Here is a 25869-nt window from a genome sequence, read left to right on the forward strand (position 1 = left end):
AATACTTGAAAAGCACGTTCCTGTTTTATCACTTTTTCTTTGATAAACTTTTTTGGGGGGGGGGTGTAAGTTGAAGTAATATACATTTCTATGTACATGTATGCATATTCAGTAATCGGAGAAGAAAGAGGACATAATTATACATTTTTCGCATTTTATAAAGAAATACAACAAAATGGAAGATGCACATTAAGGACTGCAAAAGAAAAATAATACTGTGATCGCTGAATGTCATTTACAATACCGTATCAAATCCACGGCTATCATGAAACCGTTTGAAACCGGACTATGTATTTTCAAAAGCGATTTCTTATTTAGCCAAACTGGGCACAGCTGGGACCGCTGAGTGTAACACAGACAGGCAACCAACCACTTGCTGTCAACCTGTTCTCTCAGTTTTACAAAGGCATTTAACTTCTTGCCTTTTGTCGGTCTCAGTTTTAGGTCCGTCTGCACACTCTTTGGAAATTTTTTTGTTGTTGTTTTCAGAGACGGACAACAGAATGCAGATCAATCTTTAAAGTTCCCCTTTTAAAAAAAAGACTAGATCATATCCGGGGTTGGTTTATTCTAATCTGTATCGCTATTACCCGGAAAATACGAGACCTTGCGCGTTTTGCCTCTCATACACGTTCACAAAATGTGAAATAAAAACATCAAGGCTTTGTTTGGTCAACAAATACGGAATGTTAACTTGTTTAGTTTTTTTTATAATCAGTGGAACTAAGTGAATTTTGCACTTCAGAAACTTTTCCCCATATCGCAGTTGGGTAAGTGGTATGGTTTCTTTTAACACAACTCTTCTGATGACAAAGGTGTGGTAGGTCAAAGTGCTTATGTACAGTTAGGTGACTGCTTGCCGTCTGCAACCTGTCCGTTCATTTGCAGGCATGGTAATTTCGCCGCTAAAATTGAAACTCTCCACGATAAGTTTTTAGGATATCGAATTATAAAGTCCGCGTTCACGGTGTCAGCTGTTGTAATGTGCACAACTAAAGTCTGCAGATAAAATTGCACTATTCTGTATAGCTAAGGAGACATCGTTAACTTTCAAATACTACATACATTTCCGGGAAGAGCACGTCATTTTTTCCCCCCAACGATTAGTATTTTACTACGAATAATTATTACTCGCATTTCCAAATGTATGTGATAAGTATTGCAGCGTTTACAAAACAAAACGTTTGTTTTTCTGTATGCATATTCGAACACAAAACTGGCAGTTGAACGTATTGTATTAGTTGTTCATTCATTCTGAAATGAATCAATTAGTAGTGTTATCCGAAAGATAATACGATTTTTTGCCTATCTAAATGAACTTAATGTTCCAAAATAAAAATGGTTTTCCATGCGTTTTGATGATTTCAATTGGCAGGGATTAGTTTCCCCTGTAAAACTGAGCCTAGTTCATGTTAATTATGCCATTAATTAAATCACAAGTAAGTGCATATACACAGTATATATACTGTAGTTTTACATTTGAACACTTTGAAGTAATAGTATTTTTACTGCGAACAGATGTTTAAATAATGTTTTGTTTTAACATATTAGACAATATTTGATTTAAGCGTATAATGTACACACCGCTTCCTGTGCATCAAAATTACGAATGATGAAAATCAGCGTGAATTATCGGAAACTTTGCAGACTATTTTCCCCCTTTTAACAAGAGACTTAAAATTATTATTGCAGCAAGGCCACGACGTGTCCTTGAATTTTAACGATTTTGCGAACGCAAATGCTTTCCTTGCAGCATCAGTAATGAAGAGGATGTCTTTTAAAAAGCATACTTGTTACATTTCAGTGGTTGGAAGTTATTAGGGGTGCGAACACTGTATTTGAAGGCTGCGATCAAATCCAGGCGACGTGCTGAACCCAGAGAAAATACTGATGGCGTATACAGTATATGTGGAAAATTTCCGTCATATAATCTTTTACCTTTGTCAGTGGTTTAATATGCTGTAATTATGCTTAGAAGTCCTGCGTACTTACTGTGGGTAAATGACATCAGGCTTTGTGAGTTCTAAGCAGTTTTCAGTAAGTGGCACTCTTGTACCAAGAGGCTTTTAGTTTGGACCTGGTATACACATGGCCCTGTTTTAAAGGTTTCTGCATATCCTGGATATCAGTATATTTTTAAAATGCACCCATGGACTGGATCAGAAGTACAGCATCTGTCTGTATGTTGTAAGTTCTAGCTGGCTTGATGTGTCAAGGCCTTGAAATGTCTTTAGCTCGCAAAACGGAAAAAGATAAATATTTCATGTTAAAAAAGGGTTGTTTAATTATACCTCCATTCTAGTGAGTTTTAATTTTTACCAATGCATGTCTTAGTAATAGTACAATTTCCTGGTGTTGTGCAGCAACAGCCAAGAGGATTTACTTTTTAAAAATATTTTATTTGCATAGATATTGATAAGAGAGCTGTAATAGTGATCTCCAGCTCCGAGGCCTTGTAAAGGCTGAAAACTATTTTTGGAAGTTGAGTAACCAGTTATGCTTACATGTAATTATAGGCCTGGTGACAGCACTGTTTTAATTCCTTAAACAGGGCAGTTTTGTGATGCGGAAACGCATAACATTTAGTTGATTAAAACCAATGGCCCTGCATTGTGAGAGAGGACACTGCAATGCCCATGAATGATCCGAAAATACTATGAGACCTTTTTCATAATTAGGCGTCCTCTGCTACTTGTGAATGGTTTTGACCTGACCCGTTCTGTGGCTGATGGTGACAAGTGCCATCATTTGCAACAGACATGCTCACCCTAAGTGTGAGTTCATTTCAAATTTTACATGGACTGACAAAGGGCATTCTGATAAAGCAGTGCTGTAGTTATTCATGAAATGAAGTCAAGCCACTTCAAAAATGTTGAGTCTGAAAAGAAGATGAGTTATGTGTCCGTCTGATACAGTAGATACCTGCATGCTGCCTGGTCCTTTCGAAAAAGATTGATTAGAATGAACAGTTTACCCTGTATATGAATAAAATGACCCTTGGAGATCAGCCCAGGTATGTTATTGAGGTTCGAGTGGGGAGCTGTGTCAGCATGCGAGCTGTGCAGGACCGAGCAGAGGTTATTTCCAAGCAGGAAAGAGTAAAGGAAGGACAAAACATGAGATTTTGGTGGTGGAGCTTTCTTTGCTCACACCTAAAGAATCCACCGTAGTTTGATTTTTACTTTCTTTTCTGATTTTCAACATGTAATTAATACACAGAGATGCTATTCATGTTTATAGTATGCAATGTATGTATTTTTGTATATTCAGACAAGCAGTAAACACAATAACATTTTGATCAGTAGTATATGTAGTCATGGGCTAGCATGTACTTTTAGTCATGCTCTGTGTCATGAATATGTTTCAGCAGTTTAATGGTTTTGCAAAAGGAAATACATTCTGACGGGTCATTATGTGAAGCCTTATGGTGTTTAGCTGGTGCAGCAGATATTTTTATGAGGTTAAATTTTACTTATTTTAGCCACCTTAGCAGAAAAGAAGGGTGATAGAAGCTGCGTATAAAGGCATGTGCTGCAGGTAAAAATGAGATGATTAGAAATATAGATCATTCATGAATGATGTTGACCATTTTGCAAGTTTTATTGACATTTGTACAGTACATTTCTACACCCACGTTGTTTTGTGGCCCAGTTTCTTAAAACTAAGTGCACTCCAGTGTAATATAGCTTTAGGCTTCAGATTATATGCGTTTATACTGTAGCTGGGATTTCCACATTCAAATTAATGGTAATTGTATTTTTCAGTCTGTCCCCATCAGACTTTGGCCTATTTTTTTGTTTGCCTAGAGAGAATTAACTATCAGGTTTGGAATTTGACATTGGCAAGATGTGCCCAAACTATGATATAATCTAGGCATCTCTAATGTGGGGTGTTCCAGTCCCATGGTGGTGTAACTGGAATACAGTATGCTCTTAAAGTATGGCAAGAAATGAAATATCACTTGCTGAGAAGGGTCTGCAGCTCCAGCATGCAGAAATACTGGCAAAGGGAAGAAAAATATTTTACAAACATCATAACATCTAGACAATGACCAGTTCAACTAATGTGAGACGGCGGATCCTAGTGCTTTTTGCTGTGTATATCTGATGGGTAAATCCCATGGCCAATTCATGTTTTATGCTTTGTTTGGTCACAAAGGCGATCAGTGTTTTTTAGCAGGATTCTGATTAAAAACTGGTACCAACTTACAGTCAGCTAAACAACAGAACAGCTCATCAGTTTGTATTTGGGGATTTTGGAGTCCAGTATGGTAGTTTCTAAGGAAAAGGTGTTGGGTGGTTGAAATATTTAGAAGGATTCCATTGGACATCCCCTGCTTTTTGAACAGAATTGAGACTTTAAAATCTTAACAAAAATCCAGATTTGGTGATTGGTGATAAGCTGCTTATATCTACTGTGTACTTTTTTCCCCACTTTTATTTCTTACTGTTACCATGCTACATGGGGAGTTTCGTTCTGCAGTCATTTTTCTGAAGTTGAATTCAGTCATTAGCCTCATGTAATGTGCATATAGCACACAAAGACAGCCCATAAATGGTTTATATATTAGCCTGAGTGATTTTCATGTAAGAATGCATGTATTATAGAAGGATTAACCTGCCTGAGACCAGGGTTGAAAGTAATTTTAGTTTTATACCACTGCAGTGAGAAAGGTGTGTTCCGTTTCTCTCTCCTCTTGTTTACATATCCTAGAAATTCATTTTTTTTTTTTGCCAGTGAAACACAGGCAACCGTTTTGAATTTTGAGTTTGAGATTCACTTGATTCACTAGTTGCAGCATCTTTGCCTTTTCATTTTGCATCTGAGATGTCAAACTTTCCATGTGCAATAATCCAAATATTTTTGCATCTGAGGAAAGATCGATGGCAGATAATAAAATAATGCTGCTTTGTTGCATTCTGCCTTTGAAGAATGGATGTGTGTGAAGTTTACCTCTGAATATTTAGATCTACGCTGCTTTTACAGTAGATACACAGTAATGCTACCTCGTGACAGTGTGCTTTTTCAAGTTGTTGTTTCACAATAGACTGATAAGATCATCGATAAGATTCCTTTCTACGGGTGAAAATTGGATTAATCTTTATAGTTAAATGTAATGGTATAAGAAACCATTAGTTTATGTAAAACCTTTAGGGATTTCTGACCACAATCAAGGTATTTCCATAGCTTATATAATATTTTATCATGGTTATAGAGATTCAGGCTATTAATGTGGAGTGCTGCCACCTGCTGGTGGCTTTTCCTGCCCAATGTTGGGGTTTTGTGGTAAAGTTTAGTGTCCATTAACCATGGGTATCTCATTTTAGTACTAATAACTCTCCCACTTGTACTAGAGGGCACACGTTGTGTCCCAGGAGGCTACATTAAGAGACTCGTGCTTTTTAATTGGTGGTGTGGCATTATAGAAACATTTTGGCACACGATTTCACTGTCATACCCTGGAGTTTTTTGCCCTTGAGTAGCACCATTCATAACTTCAGGTGAAGCCATCTCTGGTTTGGTTTGCAAAACCTTCTCCAGAACACCTGGAAAAACTTGCTTAAATCATGAATGTGCAGTTTTGTGTGCATGTGAGTTCCGATAATTTTTTTAAATGGAAATATTTACTGCTCGAGTTAACTTGAGCATAGCGGGCCTAACCTACCTTCTGAAGAGCCCCAGTCCAGCAGACTTTATTGTCCATCATCAAATCAATTTATGAAGGTAAGTACGAAATGTAACCTTTTGCAAAAACTCATTTTCGTGAAGTTATTTCAGTGAAATCATGACTGACCTAAGGTACTCTTGCTGTGCTGCTGCCCTTTTGGGTGCACATATTTTCATTCTAAATGACCTCTAAGCCATTTGTTTGATGAAGAAATCAGCTTGAAACCATGGCCCTCCAGAAAGCCTGCGACGGCAAGCGATGTATCTCTGGCATGGTATTTACTATACCAGTCTGCAGCTAAGAGTTAAGCATAAGCTTGTAGAGGGCTGTTCGTTTGGATAATCCCAAGTTTTATGTGTATTTTCCTTTCCAGGAAGCAATATTGTTGCTCAGTTTACATTGCCTGTCCACACAGAGAGCTGTATTGGAGAGCCCTGTTTACACAACTTGGAGCTGCCTGGCTTAGCTGGCCTGATAAGGCAAATGAATGATGTGTTCCTGTTTTCTGTTGCATTATGGGTGGGGGGGAAAGCACCTTGTCTGTGGAGGGGGGAACTTTATAAATTAGGCCTGTGTTCTGGGATTCCTATCAGCACATGACTTTCACTCACTGGATCATTGGTATATATAGGCTTCTACAGTGGTTTTGTTTTTACCCTGTCAGCTACCTTGAAGTAGATTATAGCAATGGCTGTCTGCCTGGCATGGGAATGTTGCAGGCCTGCAGGGTGCCTTTACCTTGACAGAGAAGGATCTTTGCCAGCTTTGTTCCCAGCTATCCAGGTGTCAAGTGTAACACTGCTATAGTGTGTGGCTGATACTTGCAGCAGCTCTCATGTTAGCAGATCAGGGCTGCAAGTAGAGAGCAGAGCAGAGTAGAGGGGTTTATTGCCATATGTACATGTACATTGAAATTCTTATTTGCGCCAATCTCTCAGGCCATACACAGTACATCAGACAACACCACAAATTGTAGACGGTACATTACAAAACAGTACAAAATAAACAGATGATAATGAATGAGACCTTGAGCACTGGTGTGGTACCAATAGCCTTTGAAACAGCTGCAGTTACCCCTGTGCCATGAAAACCAGATAATGTATGGCTCTGGACAACCTAAACAATTTTCGCCCTACATATTCAACCGACCCTTTCTTGCAAAAATTTTAGAATGTGCTGTTCTAAAATTATAAATGCGATGGTTATTTAACTGAACCCTTTCAGTCTGGTTTCAGATAATTACACGGCACAGAAACGTTCCTGGTTAAAGTCACTAACGATCTTCTTATGTCTTCTGCTTCTGGTTCTCTTTCTATCCTTATTCTGCTCGACTTGACTGCCAGTTTTGACACTATTAACCACAATATCTTACTTTCTCATCTTGAGATTGTGTTTGGAGTTTCTGACATTGCTCTTGAATGGTTCAAGTCTTACCTTACTGGTTGCTGACACTGGGTTTCAGTTCTGAAGTTTGGTGTTCCTCAGGGCTCGATACTAGGCCCCCTACTCTTCAGCACTTACATGTTCCCACTTGGTCAGCTATTAAGATTACATGGTGTAAATGATCATTTCTATGCTTGATGATGCTCAAATCTTTGTCCATACTAAACCTGACACTGGTGTGTCTGTTTCTGTACTAATTGCATCTCTGAGGAAAAAAACAGGATGACTCAGGAAGACTGAAGTCATGCTTCTCAGCACCTCCTGTCAACTACAGTATGTAAAACCAATGCAGTAACCCTGTTGGTGGATAGCCCTGATCCATTTGATCCAGGCTTGACATTTGACCCACAATATTCCAGCTCAGAAATACTGCTAGACTACATTCTATGTTGTCTCTTATAGCAGCTGAAAAGCAAGTTAATACCTTCTTTTCTCGAATTGATTACTGTAATGCTCTTTCTAGTTTGGGTATCTTAATCCACACTGAACAAGCTTTAGGATCTCAGAATTGGCAGCCAGAATCCTGACTAGGTCACGTGCAAGTGATCACAACTCCTATTCTGGAAATCTTGCACTGGCTTCCTATCAGGTTGTGTGTCAACCTCAAAATCTCCATGCTCATCTATACAGCTCCACATGGTTTGGCACCTCAGTACCTGTCTGGTGTACCATTATTCTACTCCCCACCTACTGTAGCAACCTTCACTTGTCTAATTCTGGTCTCCTGTCTGTCTCCAAGTCTGTGTGCACTCTATACTGTAGGTGACAGGGCCTTTTCCTGCTATGCCCCAAAACTGGAATTATATCCCTAAAGATATTGGAGAGTCACCTTTCCTGAGCAATTTCAGCTCGGGACTCAAAACCTTCTTCTTTAGAAGGGCATTTATTTAATTGGTTCTATGTCTGCTCCTTTGCTTTCCTACAGTATTCCAGACTCTCACTGTAATTGTGTAATTCTTCTGTCTCCTCTCATTTTGTTTTTTTTTTCTTACTGTAAAGCACTTTGAGAAGCCTCTTTTAAAGGTGCAATATAAAATAGTTTACTATTTTTATTAAAGCTTTCCAGGGAGACTGCACTGAGATGATGTTTTCGAGGGTCTCCTACCTGTATGTGCCTCATCCCTCCCTCACTTGCACTTAATGTACATCTGGATACTGTAGATCATGAAGTTGGAGGAGATTTACCAAGACATGAGTGCTGAGATTAACAAGAAGACGTGTTATGTACTTATCAGGCATATTAAGGTCATGACAAGCTCCTTTGAAAGGGAAACCTCTTTCTGGGAATGTTAACAAGCTTTAAGATGTGGTTTAAGATGTTTAAAAATATTACCCATCCAACATTGCTAGCATTCAGTGCTTTGGGTCTTTATTTTACCATGCCCTGCATTTTATATGCAGATGGAACGCATTGCATGTTCACTAGTTCCCAATGCATTAAAACCTTTAAATTGCCTTCACTGTCTCTGTCGGGTAAGTACCGATTTCACTACTAGGGAACCCATACAGAGATTTTTTAGCATCTTCTTGGCTTAAAACTTTCTGGAAAATGTACTGTATCATCTTGATTTAGAAGAAGCCTTTAATGGAGGTTTTTCTTGGATCAGACATCCAGTAGGTTCATAAGCTTTCAGTATTTGATTTGCAAAGTAATTGATCATATAATCATCTGTTCCAAACGTCGTCCTTGATGATACATTTCATACTCCTGGTTGTAACATGCTTTGAGATGGTGATTGTGTTTGGTAGAAGGCAAACATCATGATTGCTAAACTGAACTAAATCTTATTTAAATTATTTAAATCTTATTTTAATTTGAAACTTACCCCTTACCCCTAAACTAAATCTTAAATTATTATGAGGAAATATGGCATTCTACTTAAATGTAAAACTAGCATGGATATAGGTCAGGAGTGCTGTCTGCTGTATTAAACTAAATTACAGTCTTTACTGATATTCTGTTCATGTCATTCAAACAGAAATTGTGGTTAGCTGCCTACACTTGAATTGAGTGCAACTCTGCTAGCCTGCTGCAAGCTCCCTGGAATTCTGAGCACAATTACATGTATCAAAGGAGTCTGAGACAACCAGCAGTAGTTTCATTAATGAAGACAATGCAAAGTGGGATTATTAGCTAAAGTTAAAACGGATCACCTAAACAATAGATTCTGTATTTTACAAAACGTGTTCAAGGTTTGAAAAGTACAGTACGTGTTGGAGCAAGCTGGTTTCTATCCAGAAGCTCAGATAGGGAATCAGCACTTCCCCCTCCAACATAGTTAACTATTAAAGAATTTATAATGGGTTTGAGTGACTTTCAGTCCTGCAGGAAGGTTTTCAGCAGGGAGTAAGTATCTGTTAATACATTGATCTGCGTAAGTTATTTTGATAGTTGAGTGTATCAGGCTTCCTGTTCCACTATGAAATAAAGACAGACTATGACATTGTTTTCTCACACAGTATCATTTTGCTATCGCTGTTGTCATCAGTTCATTTCACAACTACCCATTTCGGTTTGGGTCTTGTCTCCATTTTTTTGGTATTTCAGATTTCTGCAGAGATGGTAACTTTCTCCAGTGCATTGGGGTCACTCGGAGAAAACAAGCATGGTAGAAAATGACTGCAGCCCACAGCTGTAGATGTGACTATACCTTACAAAAGCAGTCGGTCTTGCTTATATGCCTCGGAAACGTGGGCTGAATTACAAGTTTGATCTTTTACGCATAGTTTCTGATGAATGCTGAGACAGTTTAATCACCTGGTAATGTAGATCCTGCCTGCTACTTGTCCTCAGAGAAAAGTTTATGACAAGTTAGGTTTTTCTAGATCTATCTTTTGAAAATGGAAAATATTTCTTAAGATGAGGCTTTCTTATGTGGTTTGCTGACAACCTGAAATGGATATCCTGAAGTTATTTTGATATGTTGATGAGGTAAGTTGTGAAATTGGAGGAATATTCTTTAAAGGGCTTGGTAGTGGAGCAGAGTATACCTGTTGCAAGACCTGGTAACCTAATGTTCTCATCATTAGCAGTTATTATGACGAGCAGTAGCTCATCCGACAATATTATCCAGGGTGGAGTACCGCGTGTGAGGTGGTGTTAATGCAAATATAAAAGGAAACAACAAATATGATTTCAAGTCACCGCACGTACTTGACAATTACAGCAACGGCAAGTGCAATAATTCCAGGGGAGAAAGTGCGATGTGAGTGCGGTGCAGAAACAATTGAATGAAGTGTGAGTGTGCTAATAATTGAGTGCAAATACAATGTGGTAATGTGAACAGTCCGTTGGGTGAGTAAAAGGCTAAATTTGTGCACTTTTCAATGAATATGTACCACAAGTGAATTATGCTACAAACTGCGAATACAATACATGGGAAAAATATAAAATGGCGGACTCGTTCTTCGTTAAACAAGGCCAATGGAGTTGACAGCAGTGGTGCCTTAAAAATCATTGAACATGGCGGCAGCGTACTGTAATTTGGACTGAAACGTTTTGTCAGCTGCTTGAAGTATTACAGAAAAATGGAAACGCAAGACAGCCTTTTCTCTCTTCCAGTTAAGTTGTAAGGGATGATTCAAATTAGGGCGAGCCACTCAAACAAATTAAAGCGATGGGCCGGTGTCACGTCAGTTAACTATCAGTTCCTCTCGGACTCATTATTAAAGTAACATGACCTCATCCTAAATAGACGCTTAGTATACAGTCGATGTGCTGACTGGCAAATGCTGAAAACAGTGCAGTAATTAATATTGCTTGTTGTATTTTGCGTTGAAATAATAATTGTTACTCCTGCAAAATGACCAGTGACCGTTGCAGATCTTAAGAAGTATAGTCACACTTGCCAATGAGGTGTTAGATTTCATGAAGAAGAAAAGATTGCAAATTGAAATTGGTCTGTTTATTACACTTTATGAAAATGGTACAGATGCATTAATGTAGTGTTAAGCTGAGGGCTTTTCTTTTGAACAATATATCTATACTGAATCTTAGAAGGAAGATAAGTGTTTTATTTTTGCACTAAAGAAATGGGTTAGTCAAGTCTGCAGTACATGACCTGACTATCAACACTGTCGAGACTGGCATGCTCCTCTGCCACAAGGTGTTAATGGATTCATTTGCGTAAGCAGCATATTTAAATGATACCTGGCTTCCGAGAGCAAAACTGGCATGCTGTTTTGCGGTTTATCAACCTGAGGTGCTGTTTGGTCATGTGTGGTGGTTAAATGCATCAGGTTGAAAGCAGACTTAAAAGGAATGTTCTTTTTCCATTGTGTCAATATACAGTAATAATGTGAGGGTCAGTTTTGAAACCGCAGTGCTGCACGGTGGGAAAATTGCACATGCTATAATTTTGGTTTTTAATGCATGATGCAATAATTGCAGCTATGTGGCTCTAGCTTGTACTGTCCTACCTACAGTAGTTCTTCTGATCCATTACTGCAAATCAGAGGGAACAGCAGCTTGGTGGGAGAACTGATGGCTTGGTAATGTTGGGATCCCTGGGAAAATGAGTTTTTCAAATGTTTTCTTCTTTCTTTTTTTGCCACAGTGTAGGTGCAGGTTTCACGGCATGCATACAGTGGCAGATGAGGTGCCTAGGCCTTGATAGTGTTAAATCTCTCTTCTTTTTCTCTCTTGTTCTTTTCTGGTAGCATGTGAAATACAGAAGGAAGGTGGGCTGTAGCTGTACATCCATTGTTGTTATATAAGTGATCTCCAACCTCCAATGTCCAATGTGTCTGGCTGGTATTTATCACATAGTTTATTAATGCACCTTTTTAAAGTGAAGACCTGATACAATGCTCTCTTTTCCTCCACACAAAGGGTAATGAGAGAGAGAGCCAGGAATGCCTTATGTGGATCGACAGAAGCGTGTCTGCGGCTTTTTGGATATTGAAGAAAATGAGAACAGCAACAAGTTCCAGAGGAGGTACTTCATACTGGACACACAGGTCAACTCTCTGCTTTGGTACATGGACAACCCACAGGTACTGTGCCTCAGTCTCTGAAAAGACTACTTGATTTTGGTTTCTTTCTTTCCGAGTGTCTGTGTGCTCTTTTTTTATTTACTTTATTCTTGCTCCTTCTGGTTATTTGATTTCACCACATCAAAAAGGCCTCTTCTGAGGCTCTGCCCATTGTAATGTTTTCAGTACATGTCATTTAGAAATGATCTAAAAGGATTGCTTCTCAGAACCCCGCTTCAGTCTCATCTTGACTAAGCTGGCAGTATGTACTGTAAAGCTTATAGCACCCACTTAAAACAGAGGCGTGACAGTGGGCTGAAATGGCAAATTGGCGTGATGAAGTCTTTCCCTTTCAGCATTTCAGCATAAGGCACCTCTACTGTGTGAGGCAAAAACATCTTTAGAACTTTGCACTGTGGTGGAAATAAACGGCAGTCGACACACTGCACCCTGCTTGGCCAGCTTCCATTTGATTCATGTTTCGGTTGTGTGGAAGAACTTATTATACAGTACAACATATTTGCATTGTACAAGTCAATCATGTGATAGGCTTGCCACCAAATGGGTTTTGATACTCTTTTAGCTTAAATGACACAAATTCTTATTTCAAAATATTTAATCACACAACAGCAACAAAAATCTAGAGATAAATTCATGTTCTTTGTTCTTGTTGCTCTGAAGGAAATGATAAAAGGTCAATGTGCGTTTCTTTTTTCCTGGTGCAAAGTTCACTTTACATGGTACGCTTAGATTTCAGTTTGGCCTGACCTGCTTGAGGAAATAACTTCGAAAGATTGTCATTCGTATAAGTAATAAGTATGAGATCCATTCTGAATTACACAAGACGGGAGAAGTAGTAAATGCATTTAAAAGAGACTGAGGTACCAAAATACTTCAGAAAAGGAAGTGTGACAAAAATAGCCTAATAAAAGTTCAGACAGTATTGCCTTTTTTTTTTGTCTGGACCACAAACTGTCAATGGAGCTTATTGCGTAATTGTGCCATGAAGGGCACAGTACTATCCAGTCTTTCCACAGTGGTCTGTCAAAGTGATAGGGCAAACACTGAGCTTTGCCCTTTTAGGAAACTGATTATTTGGTGTTAATTTTTTGGTGAATTTGGTTAATTATTTGGTGAAAATTAAAAAAAAAACACAGCTGTTTATCTCTTGAGGTTCCACTTAAAGTTCTCAGGTATTCAGATGAGGCTATCATAGGGTAACAGGTCTAAAAATGCAGTTCACTGCCAGGTTTTTATTTCCTAGAAAAGCAAGAATTTCTGAAATGGTACCCAGAAAATTAAAGTTTTACTTTTAAACATTTGATCTACTTGCAGATTTAAGATGTGGATTTAAGTCAAAAGAAATATCATTGTCACAATCTGTTTTAAAAATCTAATTGCAGAATTTGCCCTGTGGAACAGAGCCAGTGGGGAATCTTCAGTTGCAATACATCTCCAAGGTATAGAAGTAAAACCTGTTTCCTTTCAATGTGGTTGAACCAAAAACTCGTTGAAACCTTTGAGAATGTACGAAGCTTTTCTTGTTGCAATAAATATCCTTAAATCATAGATAATGCGTATGTGGAACACCACCAAGCACAGAACAGAGCAGGCTCAAACACAGGAGTATCCATTGTTTATTCCATGTAGTGTGCAGGGCCAATGTTGCTCCTCCTAATTTACAAAGGACTGATATTGATACAATACGGCGCTGTAATGTCCTGAAGGAAAAAAAAAGTAAGTCTTCATTTACTTTAAATATGATGGCCTTACAGAAGTGCTGATTATAATTTTAATGAGAGGAATGAACAAGAGTTAGTTATTTGATGGGTATCTTGTAAAACAATCAGATGTATATTACTATCATTACACATACAGTAGTAGTGGTGTATGAATTATAGTTGTAGCAGTAATTGCCTCAGCAGTACTGACAGTACTGTGCTGTATACATGTGAACCCTTTGTCTTTACCTCTTCTTCCTTATGTGATAAAGGTCAGCGAAGCCACAGTAAAACAGAAACCGAAGGCTGAATTCTGCTTTGGTGAGTACAGAAGCTCAACTGGAGAGGAGCAGTGTTACTTTACCTTGAGTTTTTTGAGGATGGCAGCCATGACACCCAGACAACGTCTCCAAAACTACCCTGCTTTGTCTATGTATGGTAACATCTGCTGGAATACTCTGAGAGTGTGAACAGAGACTGTGGGTGAATGTTGTAGCAATACTGAAGGTAGTATACAGTAGTTGCAGTATTAATACAGTATCATTTGTAAAATGAACTAGGATGTAAGAAATTTTCATAAACCCTCATGTTTACTGCATCATGGCAAAAATTCATGACTCATGATTACTAATTAACTGAAAAAAAATAGGATAACTTTTTATTTAGTTCTTTCTTTTCTAGAACTGGAATGTTGTGCCTGTGACCAGCACAGTCTTCTTGTCTTGCAGTGATCAATGCCTTATCTAGACGCTATTTCCTTCAAGCCAACGATCCTGATGATTTGAGGAATTGGGTGGAGGCTTTGAATAAAGCTACAAAGATTACAGTAAGTTTGCCACATATTTCACTGGCTTTTCTGACGTACAGCCTCTTCAACTAATGACATACATTAGTTTTCTTTTTTGTTTAACTTTGAAAATAAACTATTGGATCTTTTGTGATTTTTATTAACCTTACACAGTTCTTCTTGATTTTTAAGGTGGGAACCAGAAGGTGCTCATATTGAGTATAGAGTAGTTAATTAGAACTAAAATGTATGGCAATAATGTAAGAGATGCTCAACATGCATTTAGAAGAGGAGAGTTGTACAATAGCGGTAATGGATACAAACAGACCATTTTGAGAGGTGAGAAACAATTCACAAATTACAGGCTGTAGGAATTTGAGTAATGAATGTGCTTGGATGAGGAATTCATGAATGGACAGAAATCAGAAGGCACACCTAAGGAGAGAACCATAGGTTCTTTACATCTGAGGGCAAGAATGCAGAGCAGTTAGTCAAATCCAAGTTTGACTTGAAGTTTTTCCCCCTACAGATGATGGCTCGATGCCTTTGTCTGTGCTTCATTTGTGACATTTTAATGTGCTGATGGGAGGCTCTGCAGGGAGAGAGGTAGCAGTGAGCCTGGTCCTGGTGCTGAATCTGGGAACAACCAAGATAAATGCAGGTGCTTTGGTCCTGGTCTGCGATAGCCAGAGTGGCCTTGCTAGTAACTGCAGATACAGAAACTGGGATGGAGCAAGCAGGCTGTGGTGATAGCCCTTCTGTATCACAGATAGTGGTTTAGTGTTTAAAGTTTAAAGTAGTATGCAGTTCTTTTAAAGATTAGTTGATATTGTGGATATATCCAGTGCATAGGTAAAGGTAATACAGATGCTGTGTATCCTGCTCTAAAGAGCCCTGTCTTATTAAAATAAACAGCTATGACAGAAAGCGGTGGTGTAAGATAAGATCACTTTATTGGCCATGTACAATTTCTTTTCGCATACCCCAACTTGTTCTCCATGAGACACACAGACAGGGAGAGAAACTTGGGGTCAGAACGCAGGGTCAGCCATTTATACGGCACCCCTGGAGCAGTTGGGGTTAAGGGCTTTGCTTAGAGGCCCAACGGAGTAGGATTCCTCTGCTGGCCGGGAACCGGCAACCTTCCAGCCACAAGCACAGATCCTTAGCCACAGAGCCACCGTGACACTTGAATGGAGAGAATGGCAGAATGGAGAAGAGAAAAACATACCAGATTTTCCTGGGTTGGACTGATGGAGACAGTCTTGCATAAGGCTGATATTTATAATTGGAAAAACAGAATGTTCCATTTTTTGTCTTAAAGGTGGGTGTTGATTTGAGTTTGGTAAGGTTCTGTTTTTGTTATTTAAAATTTCTTGTTACACTGCCTTACTGTTTCCAGCAGGAACTTCTTTCATTCTTGCAACTGACATTTAGATGTAGAAGTATTATAGTGTTGCATCATAATTCTGAAACAATGAGCACATCAGCCCTTGCTGTGTCATTGATTGTCTTTCCCTGCACCCTTTTTCAACAGCTGCCTTTACTGGACAGGTTTATTTTCAAGGCAGGCAATCAACTAAACATGCACAGCATAACATCATGCAGGCCACAATGAGCAACACAAATCAAGCAGGAAGTTAAATAACAGGAAGACTTGGATGAGATAAACTACTTATATCACTGTTTGTTTCATGTAGTCTTGTTTCATTCAAAAGAGTGTCTCTCAGTGGTGGCTGGTGATTTCCAAGGCAGCGGGAAGACAAGCATCACATGGTTGGGAAAAGGGGTTAGAGAGATGGGGAAAAAAGGCTGTGACATGACAGGCTTTAGCTAAAAAAAATAGGGCCTTTGACAAGCTTAAAAAACGCACGTTATTGTCGCATGTAAAGCAAAATGAAGTGTTGCTTTATACAATGATGTAGAGGACAGTATGCTGGGTGATGATGTCAAAGCTATGCTGAATCTGCCTGGTTGATATTGAACAACATGTTCTTTTCCTTTAGTACGTGATGGTCTCTCTCTCTGTCATTCTGTCTTCTCTATACTGCTCGATTGTCTCTCTGCCGTTATTGATGACTACTATATTTAATAACATTAGTCTCTCTTCTATCATTTGGATATGGCCAACAAAGAGAAATTAAGACAATTAGCATTAAATATATCCGGATCTTGGTATTCCATTTGTCTGTGATTATGATGGCTTTCTGCTTTTTCTCTGAAGATCTGTATCTTTTAAACTTTATAACTTACCACAGTATTGAAGGATTAATTGTGCCCAGATGCTATTGGAGAGTTACAATGAGAGTGGCTGGGTGTAAGTGGAACACAGGCATTTGATTGGATCGAAAGCAGAAAGACAGGCCTCCTCCTCTCTGATAGTGAGAGTTGCTATTACTATAGAAATTTTACAATCAACATTAATGTTGAATGTTTGTTTCAAGTGCAGTTAAATAAGTGTAAAATCTGTATTTACATTGTAATATTATAATGTAAAAGTATTTTGACTCAAAGTATGCCATTTTCATTTGATGATTTGTTGAATTATTTGCCTGTGCTGTAGATATCCCTTGTGTCTAGCTATTTTACCAGAACTTATTTCATCCCCCTGATACGGTACCTTGTTGCCCAGGTGAAAGAAAAAGTGATACATAAAATCATCATCAAAAGTTCAATTTCTATTCCTCCACATACAGTACACGTCTCTTGTGTCTATGGAAGTAATCCAGAACAGTCCTAAAATGCTAGAAGCAAACGCAAAGCTGCAATTGTGACTGAGAATAAATGAAATGGAGATCTATGACAGTTTTTACGTCTAGCAACATTTTTTTTGCAAACCTTGTCGCTGTTGAGTTTGCGGCTGGGACTTTACAATGATGACTCGGCGCGGAAAAGAGTCTCATTCAGTGGTGCGTGAAAAACAAAGGCGAAAGTAACCAAACCCATCTGTTTATTCTGGCAAACAACCAGTGAAAGCACTGAAGTGCTGAAGCACAAAACGTCTGGTTAACAGAACAAAAGCACGAAAACCATCTCCTCCAACTTGGGCCAGGCTGGTTGTGTTAATTGTAGGTATAAATGAAAGGCTTGATTCTGGAGGGAGGTGAGGTTGGAGGAGCCTGATTCTGGAGGCAGGTGAGGTTGGAGGAGCCGGGGAAACTTGGCGAAATTGCCTGCATGATTAAGTACAGTACAGTAGGTGCAGCGTTGAATAACGTGAATGAACAATCCGTGCAATTCAGGAGCTTACCACTGGGGTTACCCATATATTACCGCCATATTTCTTTATTTCACCTTAAACAACTTTTCCTCTGCTCGAATGCTCAAGCTTTTTTTTAACATTCTTTCCTTCTCGTTCATTAGAAACTTTGCTATGCAATTAGGTTATTTTCACTGCTCTGAGTAATAACCAACATGACACATTTAGGACGGGAATGTGGTTATGACCCCATAAAACTATTTTCGCATAGGCTGTTTTAAGATTGAATTTCTTTTAAGTGTGTTTAAAATAGGTGTTAATGAATTGATAAAATATAGAGAAAATAGGAAACATTTAAATAACATGCTCTAAGTAAGCACCAAAGGTTTTAATAGTACTATTGGTTTACTCTGGCTTCTTCATTCAGACTATTCTGTTCCAGCTAAAGAGTTTCTTTAAAATGACCCATTCTGATGCTTAAACACCACAGATCATTATGATTTTTTAAATTGCTTTTCATTTATGGTTGGTTTACTATTTGATAAATATCAGAATTCATAATAACATAGTGTCTCAAATGAAATGACCATTTGGCCCAACAGCCTTGTTTGATTTTAGTACAGTAGGTAATCGATCTGAGTATTTAATCCAGCTATTAAGTTCTCGCTTGGGATGAATCTGTTGCATTCTTTTAGCTGAGACACTTTGAAGAAACCTTTTAAAAATAGTACAAAAAAACAATCATTATGCTTTATCCTTTGGACGTTATCATTAATTCTGCAAATTTGAGTTTGATAGGATGGTGGTAAGAATAATGGTTTCCAAAGAGCCGTTATTTGTCTTTGGTCATATCTTGGTGTGTAAAGCATTCCCATTGCCTGATGGAAATGTACAACTGAATATTTTCTGTTTTTGATGGAGCAGCTGCAAGCCTAGTGCAACAACTGCAACGCTTGTTTCAGATTCAATAACCTTTGTAAGAGTATATTTAAACTCCAACAATAATAAACTCAATCCATCAACACCTCTAAAAGTATGGAAACACAGCAGGGTGGGTAATGAGTGTTTGTAAGAATAGGAACAACAAGCCTTTTATATTGACCCTAGGTTTTGTGTGTTTGTCTGAATGTTCAAATGTCCCACTCCAGAAACTCTTCTGCAGGCATAGGTAGCTCATTTAGTAATGCTCACTGAACCTTTGTGGCTTGTGCACATGAAGATATGCCCGAGATGGCAGTTCAACTATACAACCATCCTGAAAGGTATAGCCTGAAATTGAGAAAGATTACTTAACTGTTGAAGAAAAGAACTTGGCAGATGCAGCCAATGGGATTTTCATCATTGCAAATTAAAGGCTGTACTCAAATTTCTTCTCTCCCTTTAAACTCTACTCATGGGCAGCCTTGCCTTATCATTAGGAAATCCTTCGTTAGCCCTTAACCTCATGCAAATCAGAACCGTTTGGGGAAAATAGCTTTGTACGGTTTTGAAATGGCATGCATCTGTAACATAAAGTGCTAATAGTACACGGAACTTTTAAAATGGCGTGGACCTTGATGAACATTGCTATGAACCTGGAAACTGAATGCTGAAAACTCCCGTGTTCTCTTTTCATCAGGAACTCTACAAAATTGTACTAGGCGCCACACATTTTAAGTACTAAGTAGCCTAAACCAGAGTATGGTGTTTCACAAGTTCCGCATTACGAACAGTTGGGACCAGAATTTGTCAACCACAGTAGTGAAATTCAGTCAAGCTGCTACTCCTCTCATAGTAGTGCTTTGCATTCCCTTCTCTCTTAATTCTTTCGGGGTGTTATGTTTATGAGCAGTAGACCACTTGAATACTGCAGTGCACGATACATTAACACATTTTTGCAAGCCTCTTTTTCTGCCACAGGTCACAAGCTGCACATGCCATTACCCACTCACCGGGTGAGGCCAGGCAGATGACATCACAGGAAACCTGATCTCTTCTTGTTCAGGAATGCTGCGGTTGCTGATAAAGGCAGCTCTGAGTGCACAGTTTGATCTGAGTGGCGTTTTGTGAAGCTGAGCTACAAGTTGGTGTCGGGGAGTATTGATGTCAGTGAATGCTGGCCGCCACTTGTAAAAGACACACCAGTTGTGCCCTTCATCTGAATGCTGTACAGTAGTAAATTAAGGGGATTGACCATGAAGGAAAATAACAGTATCATTAATTCATTTGTTCTGTGCTGCAGTTTTTAGGTTATTTTTTTAATGAATTTGCTGGACCTTTGACAGTTTTTTGTTAGCTTTTATTTTCTAGAAAATTATGAGACAGTAATGTTTTTAGAGTAAAACATTGTGAAAATAGCTTTTGCCTCCTAGCTCAGTTTTGACTCATCACCCCATTTAGAATTCCTTCTTAAGACCATTATTTCAACCCATTGAATTCAGAGGATTAGCAACTCCTCATGTTCTTCAGCCATATTCCCTTTGAACCTAATCTGATTTATTGGTTAACCCACTTTTTTCAGGCTTGCTATTCTACTTTAACAAGTACAAGGCCCAGCTGATTTGTCCTCCGAGTCCTATTGGACTCATAGAACCATCTAATCGCATCACATCACTTTCAATAACTGCTTATCCAATTCACAGTCACGGAGGCCCTACAGCCTATCCCAGAAAGCATTGGGTGCAAGGCAGGACACACCCTGGACAGGACACCACTCCATCGCAGGGCACACATACTGTAGACATAAAGACACACACACTCATACCACGGCTAAAATTTTACAGAAGCCAGTTAACATACCTGCATGTCCTTGATCTGTGTGAGAAAACCCATGAAAACACAAGGAGAACATGCAGACTCTAAACAAACAGCAGCCCAGAAATTGAACCTGGGGCCCCAGCACTGTAAGGTAGCTATGCTACCTACTGTATTGTGTCATTGTACCACCCCTATCACAGAAACCACTTTTTATTAATGGAAAGCACAATATAACTAGATGAGTTCTGCAACACAGTAGGTAGTACTTTAACTTGCTGAATTTCTAAATTTGTATGGAACACTTCCCATGTGTTTAATGAAGTGTCACTTTATATTTGCATCCTCAATTGTGGTGCTTGAAGGTTCCTGTATTTCAGGTTTTCTAAGGTTCTTTAAATCATTAACTGACTTTAACCCGTGCAAAGGATTGGTTAAGTTAATCTTTAATTGGACTAATGTAATCCTTTTTCTGCTGCTAGGTAGGGGATCTACTGTATGTTTTGTCTGTTTATTGTTACTAAGATGTACTTATGTTTGTCAGAAGGAAGCAAAACAAAGTTCATTTAAAACAGCTGTATGACCTTTCACAAAGCTCAAAAGGCGCACAGGTTAAGACCCTGTGATCATGGGTCTGAGCTCGAGTCATGCCCTTCCCTAAGTGGAAGCACAACTGGGCTAAGCCGAGCAGGTGGGGGTAGGGGGATTTGGCTTTCTCGGCTAAAAGCGAAACAGTGACCCCTGTGGCCACCTGGGTGGTTGCAGGCATGTGGTTCTGTCGGTAAAAGACACCTCTCCTCCATTCGGTGCTGAACCTTTGGAATGGGGCGAGATAACCTGCTATGTGCTAAAAGACGGGGTTTCTCTGAGGTGTCCGCGTCTGAGGGTTTTACCTCCACTTCCTCATTCTGTCCTTTGTGAGGTGATGACGTGTGTAGCTGCAAACCAAGATGTAAAAAACGCACAATTGGCTATTACAAATCTGGAGGGTATCACAAACATTAATAAGCACTTATAAATAAACAGATGTGATAGCTGCCAGTCCTACCACATAATCTGGGGCCAGTCTTCACCGCACCTTTCTCAGCCTCCTCTACAGCTCAGATGACACGAGAATGATTAAAAGGAGAAGCAGACATGGGGGTTTGTTTCAGGACAGTTTCCTAGAATTGCAGATCCACATGTAAGGACCTCTTGACTCTGGAGTTTCCCATACCTTTGACTCATTGTTACATTCTGTAGAATATTTTTAGGAACTCCAGGGGTAGTGATGGGAATTTTAAATACATGAAAAGAAACAGAAAAATTAATAACATTTCAATTAAGTTTTTTTGCCTGGTTCTTCTTTCTCCTGAACAGTATTCCAGCTTTCTGGGAATACTAGTACCGTGTAAGTGTCCACAGTGCGGCCTGCTTTCGGGTTTCACTTCTTCCTTTACTTCTGTTTTTTCCTTTCAAAGCATAACAAAATGCCCTGTGACTGAGGACAGCTCCCTGCACACAGCAGTCTTTGTATCACAGCAAAGTACGAATCCATGCAGCCTGAATGAAGACAGACAAGCACGGAGTCACATGAGCAGTGTGCCGTGCTAACCCAGGCTTTCTTGGGAGGACCCACAAGACATTGTTAAAAACCTTCATTTTGTCATGGGCAGGGAGAGCAACGACCTGGAACCAATATCAAAACACAATATTTATGCTTGGAGCTACAGTAAGCCCTCAGTTTAATGGGGAAAAAGGAATGTCCGTTATTGCCAGATTTCTGTCAAATCATGATTTGTTTTTTCAGCACAGAAACACCCCACTATTTGGGGAAAAAAAAAATACTAATAGAAATATATATATATACAGTATACATGTTTACTACATCTTATGATGCAGTGAAGGTATATTTTTAAACAATTGCAATCAATGCCAAATGTTCCTGTCCCTTTTCTCATACTAAATATACAAGCTCTTTCTTCATTAAATCGTTAATATACTGTATAAAATTCACTAGAGCATACAAAAAGTGTCCATTGATGTCCACTGACATCCGTTGTCACCAATTGCGTTGCCACTTCAGGGCACCATCGGTATTCCTGAATTTGTAGTATTTATTTTTGTGTTATTATTTGTGCATTTTGTCGTTATGGAATTTCCCCCCGCAATATTTCTGATTTTACAGACAAAATTCCTCTTTAGCAGATTTTGTCCTTTAAATCCAAAACCTGGGGTTTACCGTACTTTGTATTGTGTTAGTCTTCAATGTTTTGTCGTGATTTCCTTAAAATGCTAAGTGTATTGTTGCTTGCAACCTGCAAATAAGTCCAGTCATATGGAGGCATTATCTCACAGGAAAGAATGGAGGATTCCTGTAGGAATCTAAGGAGTTTAATTGCGTGTCCCGATGGATTTTTCATGTGTCCTTCATTTTTACTGAACCTAAATAAAAGCTGCCGTGGTTAAAGAATAGGGTTTGCACAAGCTCAGGAGGAAAAGGTAATGGTATTGGTATGCCATTAGAAAGTGGCTCAATCAGTGGTTTCACCCAAGTGGCTCCACCATTAAAGGCTTTTTCCCAAGCACAGGCTGAGCTCCATGATCACAGGTTCAAGCCTGGGGCCATTTTGCAGTAACCTGGATTCCCCAAGCAGTGGCACACAATTGACGGAGTACTGAGTGTCATTCCCCCTGGCACTCAGTGACGCGGCTATCCCAGCAGCCTGCTGCGTACTTGCAGCCTTGTGATGCTGTCAGTGAAGGACACACCTCGCTTCCTATTGGCACTGGACCTCCTTTAAGAGGCTGTGCTGCCTGTGACGTGTTGAAAGGCGAGTCGTTGAAAGTCTGAGCAGTCTGCCTGTACTTCCTCGTTACCCACTTGACATTGTCATGGGGTTTGCAGCTGTAAACTGGGATATATTTAAAACGCAATCGGCTTTTCCAAATCAGGGAGCTGCAACGAAAATAACGGGTGATACCCTATAAGAAAATAGGGGAAAAAAAAACATGGTATGAAAAAGCTAATCAAATCAAATGGCTATTGGATGAGGTGTGAGGAATCCTGACACAGAGAGCTAAGCAGGAGAAAAATGTGAGGCATAAGGCAAATTGTTTAGCTTTCGCTTTGCTATATTGAAAGAGCAGTCTGCCTGTTGGGGTGATTTAGATTTGCCCCGGCCAGCTGTACAAGCTTTGTTAACTCTTCTGTCTGCATACTGCATTTCTTCTCCTGCAGGCAGAAGGCAAGGTCTGAATTCACAGAGCTGTGCAGCTAAGGTGATGAATGTTGATTTTAGTTTAGGGAAACTTCGTATTCCAACGTCTTACATTTCTATGACGTTTCACCTTTGTGTTTGATTATCTGCTGATTCAGGGCCATTGTACCTTTTAATTCTTTTAGGGTTTCTGTTTTTGTCAGTAGTTTTAAAATCGATCCAGGAGTTTGCTTTTTCAGATTGTTTGCAGTAATGCCCAGATTGCTGGAGTCCTGCAAGAATCCGGTTTAGGCCAGGCATAGGTGATAATATCACTCATGGCTTAGAGTCCTTGCACTGGCTTCCTGTCAGATTTTGAGTTGATTTTAAAGTCATGATGGTATTCAAAGCACCGGCTATGTATTATATATGTTTAGTTAGTCTGGTAGTCTGTGTGAAAGTATCTTTTTTTTTGTCCCATCCCTAAAGAAATTGGAGAATCTAAGCACCTGATGTGGCTGAATCCTAGTTTAAAAGCTTACTAGAAAAAGCTTTTTCATGATTATTTTATCTTATGTATTGGCTTTGTTTTGTTATTTTTGTAATGTTCTTTACTTTTATTTTGTGAAATTTAGTTTTTATGTACCATAAAGCCATTTGAAATGATTGCTTTTAAATGCACTGTGTAAAATCAGAAAGTTTCTTATTAACAACGAGACTTTTTTTTTTCCCCCAAAGTAAATCATTTTCACTGCTACAGATAGAGTTAGTGCCTTGTAAACCATTTTTGGTGATGAATGTTTATACTGTACTTCTGTGTTTTTGACAGTCGAGTGCTGGTGCATTGCTTTAAACTTATGAATATGTGAGCTAAAATCTGATTGCTTTGGGTGGGTTGTTTAAAGACTGATTTTATAGTCTGCAAGGAATAAAAACACACGGGCAACAATTAACTCAAAACGTGCAGCTACCCACCAGATCCTAATGGACAAATTTTTAAAACATGCTTATATTATGGACAAGAACAATTTATTCAGTTTTATATGATTACAGTGATACACATTGATCTAAAATAAATGATAATTTGGATTTTTCAAAAACATGATCACAGTAACCCAAGGCAAACTATACTATAGCTGCAAGTGTATTTATGAATCAGATCTGATTGACTCTTTGTCTGGGCTTTCATTCATATACAATTGAGGAAAATATATTTTTTATGTCTGTATCTGTGCTACAAAATACAGATCGGGATTAGCCGTCTAAAATTTCAGTAGGTTGCCAAAGAATTGCTTCTGCATAAAGAAGGGTAAACACTGAGTACATAGAATAATGTGACATGTCTGAGCATTTTGCATAGCACTGCCAATCCAATTCTTTTGGCTTTCAAGGTGTTCCTTGAAGACTGAATCACATGGTAATCTTCAAAGTTAGTCCCACAATACCTGCTGTGTTGGTTATCTAGGCCAAATCCAATATGTGGAGCCAGTCATGAAGAAACACAAGTTTGGAACTGACTCAAAATGAAACACTACCTGAAAATGTATTGTACTGCCATGAACCCATAAAAAAGGGTTCAGAAGGTTATCTAGGGTGAGAGATTTAGAAATAATAAGTGGTGTTAAGAGAGTTGCTATGGCCTTAGCGGGTGCAATTCTGTAATGGACCTAACCATAGTGGTTTTGTAAAAAGAACTTCACTGTTTTCCACTTACATGTAGAAATTGAATTAATTTTAATTTATTTCTTTTGTAATTTTAATGCTCTTCGCTGTTGCTAATGAGGACAGCTTGTCATTCATTAATCTAAGAGACTGTGTGTTAAGAGTGAATGGATTGTTGAATAGAAGGTTTCTCATGGCTACTATTCTGAGGTGTTAACCTCAAATGACGAAAACCCTCTGAGAACCCCTGCACACTGCAGTCTACTATAGATCGAGGATGACGTGCAGACCGATCATCCTGTCAGACACACAGACCAGCCATAGGAATCTGCCCTGGGCTCTGAATGAGCTGCCTCAGCGCTGGTGTCGTCAGTGGAAATGAGCTAAAAGGCGTCACTTGAATGTCTTGACGTTTGTTGAAAATGGTCACTGGCAAGATTAATGGTTTGTGTTTTGAAACCAGCGGTGATTCACACAGTCAGCGCTGCCACCCGCAAGAGCAA

The 25869-nt window shown here is 39.0% G+C and overlaps 1 protein-coding gene across 1 annotated transcript in view; it reads left to right on the plus strand.

Annotated features, from left to right (window-relative positions):
* Positions 1-344: 344 nt before the first annotated feature.
* plekha2 (pleckstrin homology domain containing A2) overlaps positions 345-25869 on the plus strand; it is a 39904-nt gene continuing 14379 nt past the window's right edge. The window contains exons 1-5 of the mRNA XM_088935341.1: positions 345-770; positions 11943-12106; positions 13489-13545; positions 14079-14127; positions 14535-14632. Coding sequence (XP_088791467.1) covers positions 11966-12106; positions 13489-13545; positions 14079-14127; positions 14535-14632 — 345 coding nt within the window. The 5' untranslated portion in view covers positions 345-770; positions 11943-11965. The remainder of the gene's footprint in view (positions 771-11942; positions 12107-13488; positions 13546-14078; positions 14128-14534; positions 14633-25869) is intronic.

The sequence above is a fragment of the Atractosteus spatula genome, chromosome 2, assembly GCF_055471065.1.
Source record: "Atractosteus spatula isolate fAtrSpa1 chromosome 2, fAtrSpa1.hap1, whole genome shotgun sequence".
Lineage (NCBI taxonomy): Eukaryota > Metazoa > Chordata > Actinopteri > Semionotiformes > Lepisosteidae > Atractosteus > Atractosteus spatula.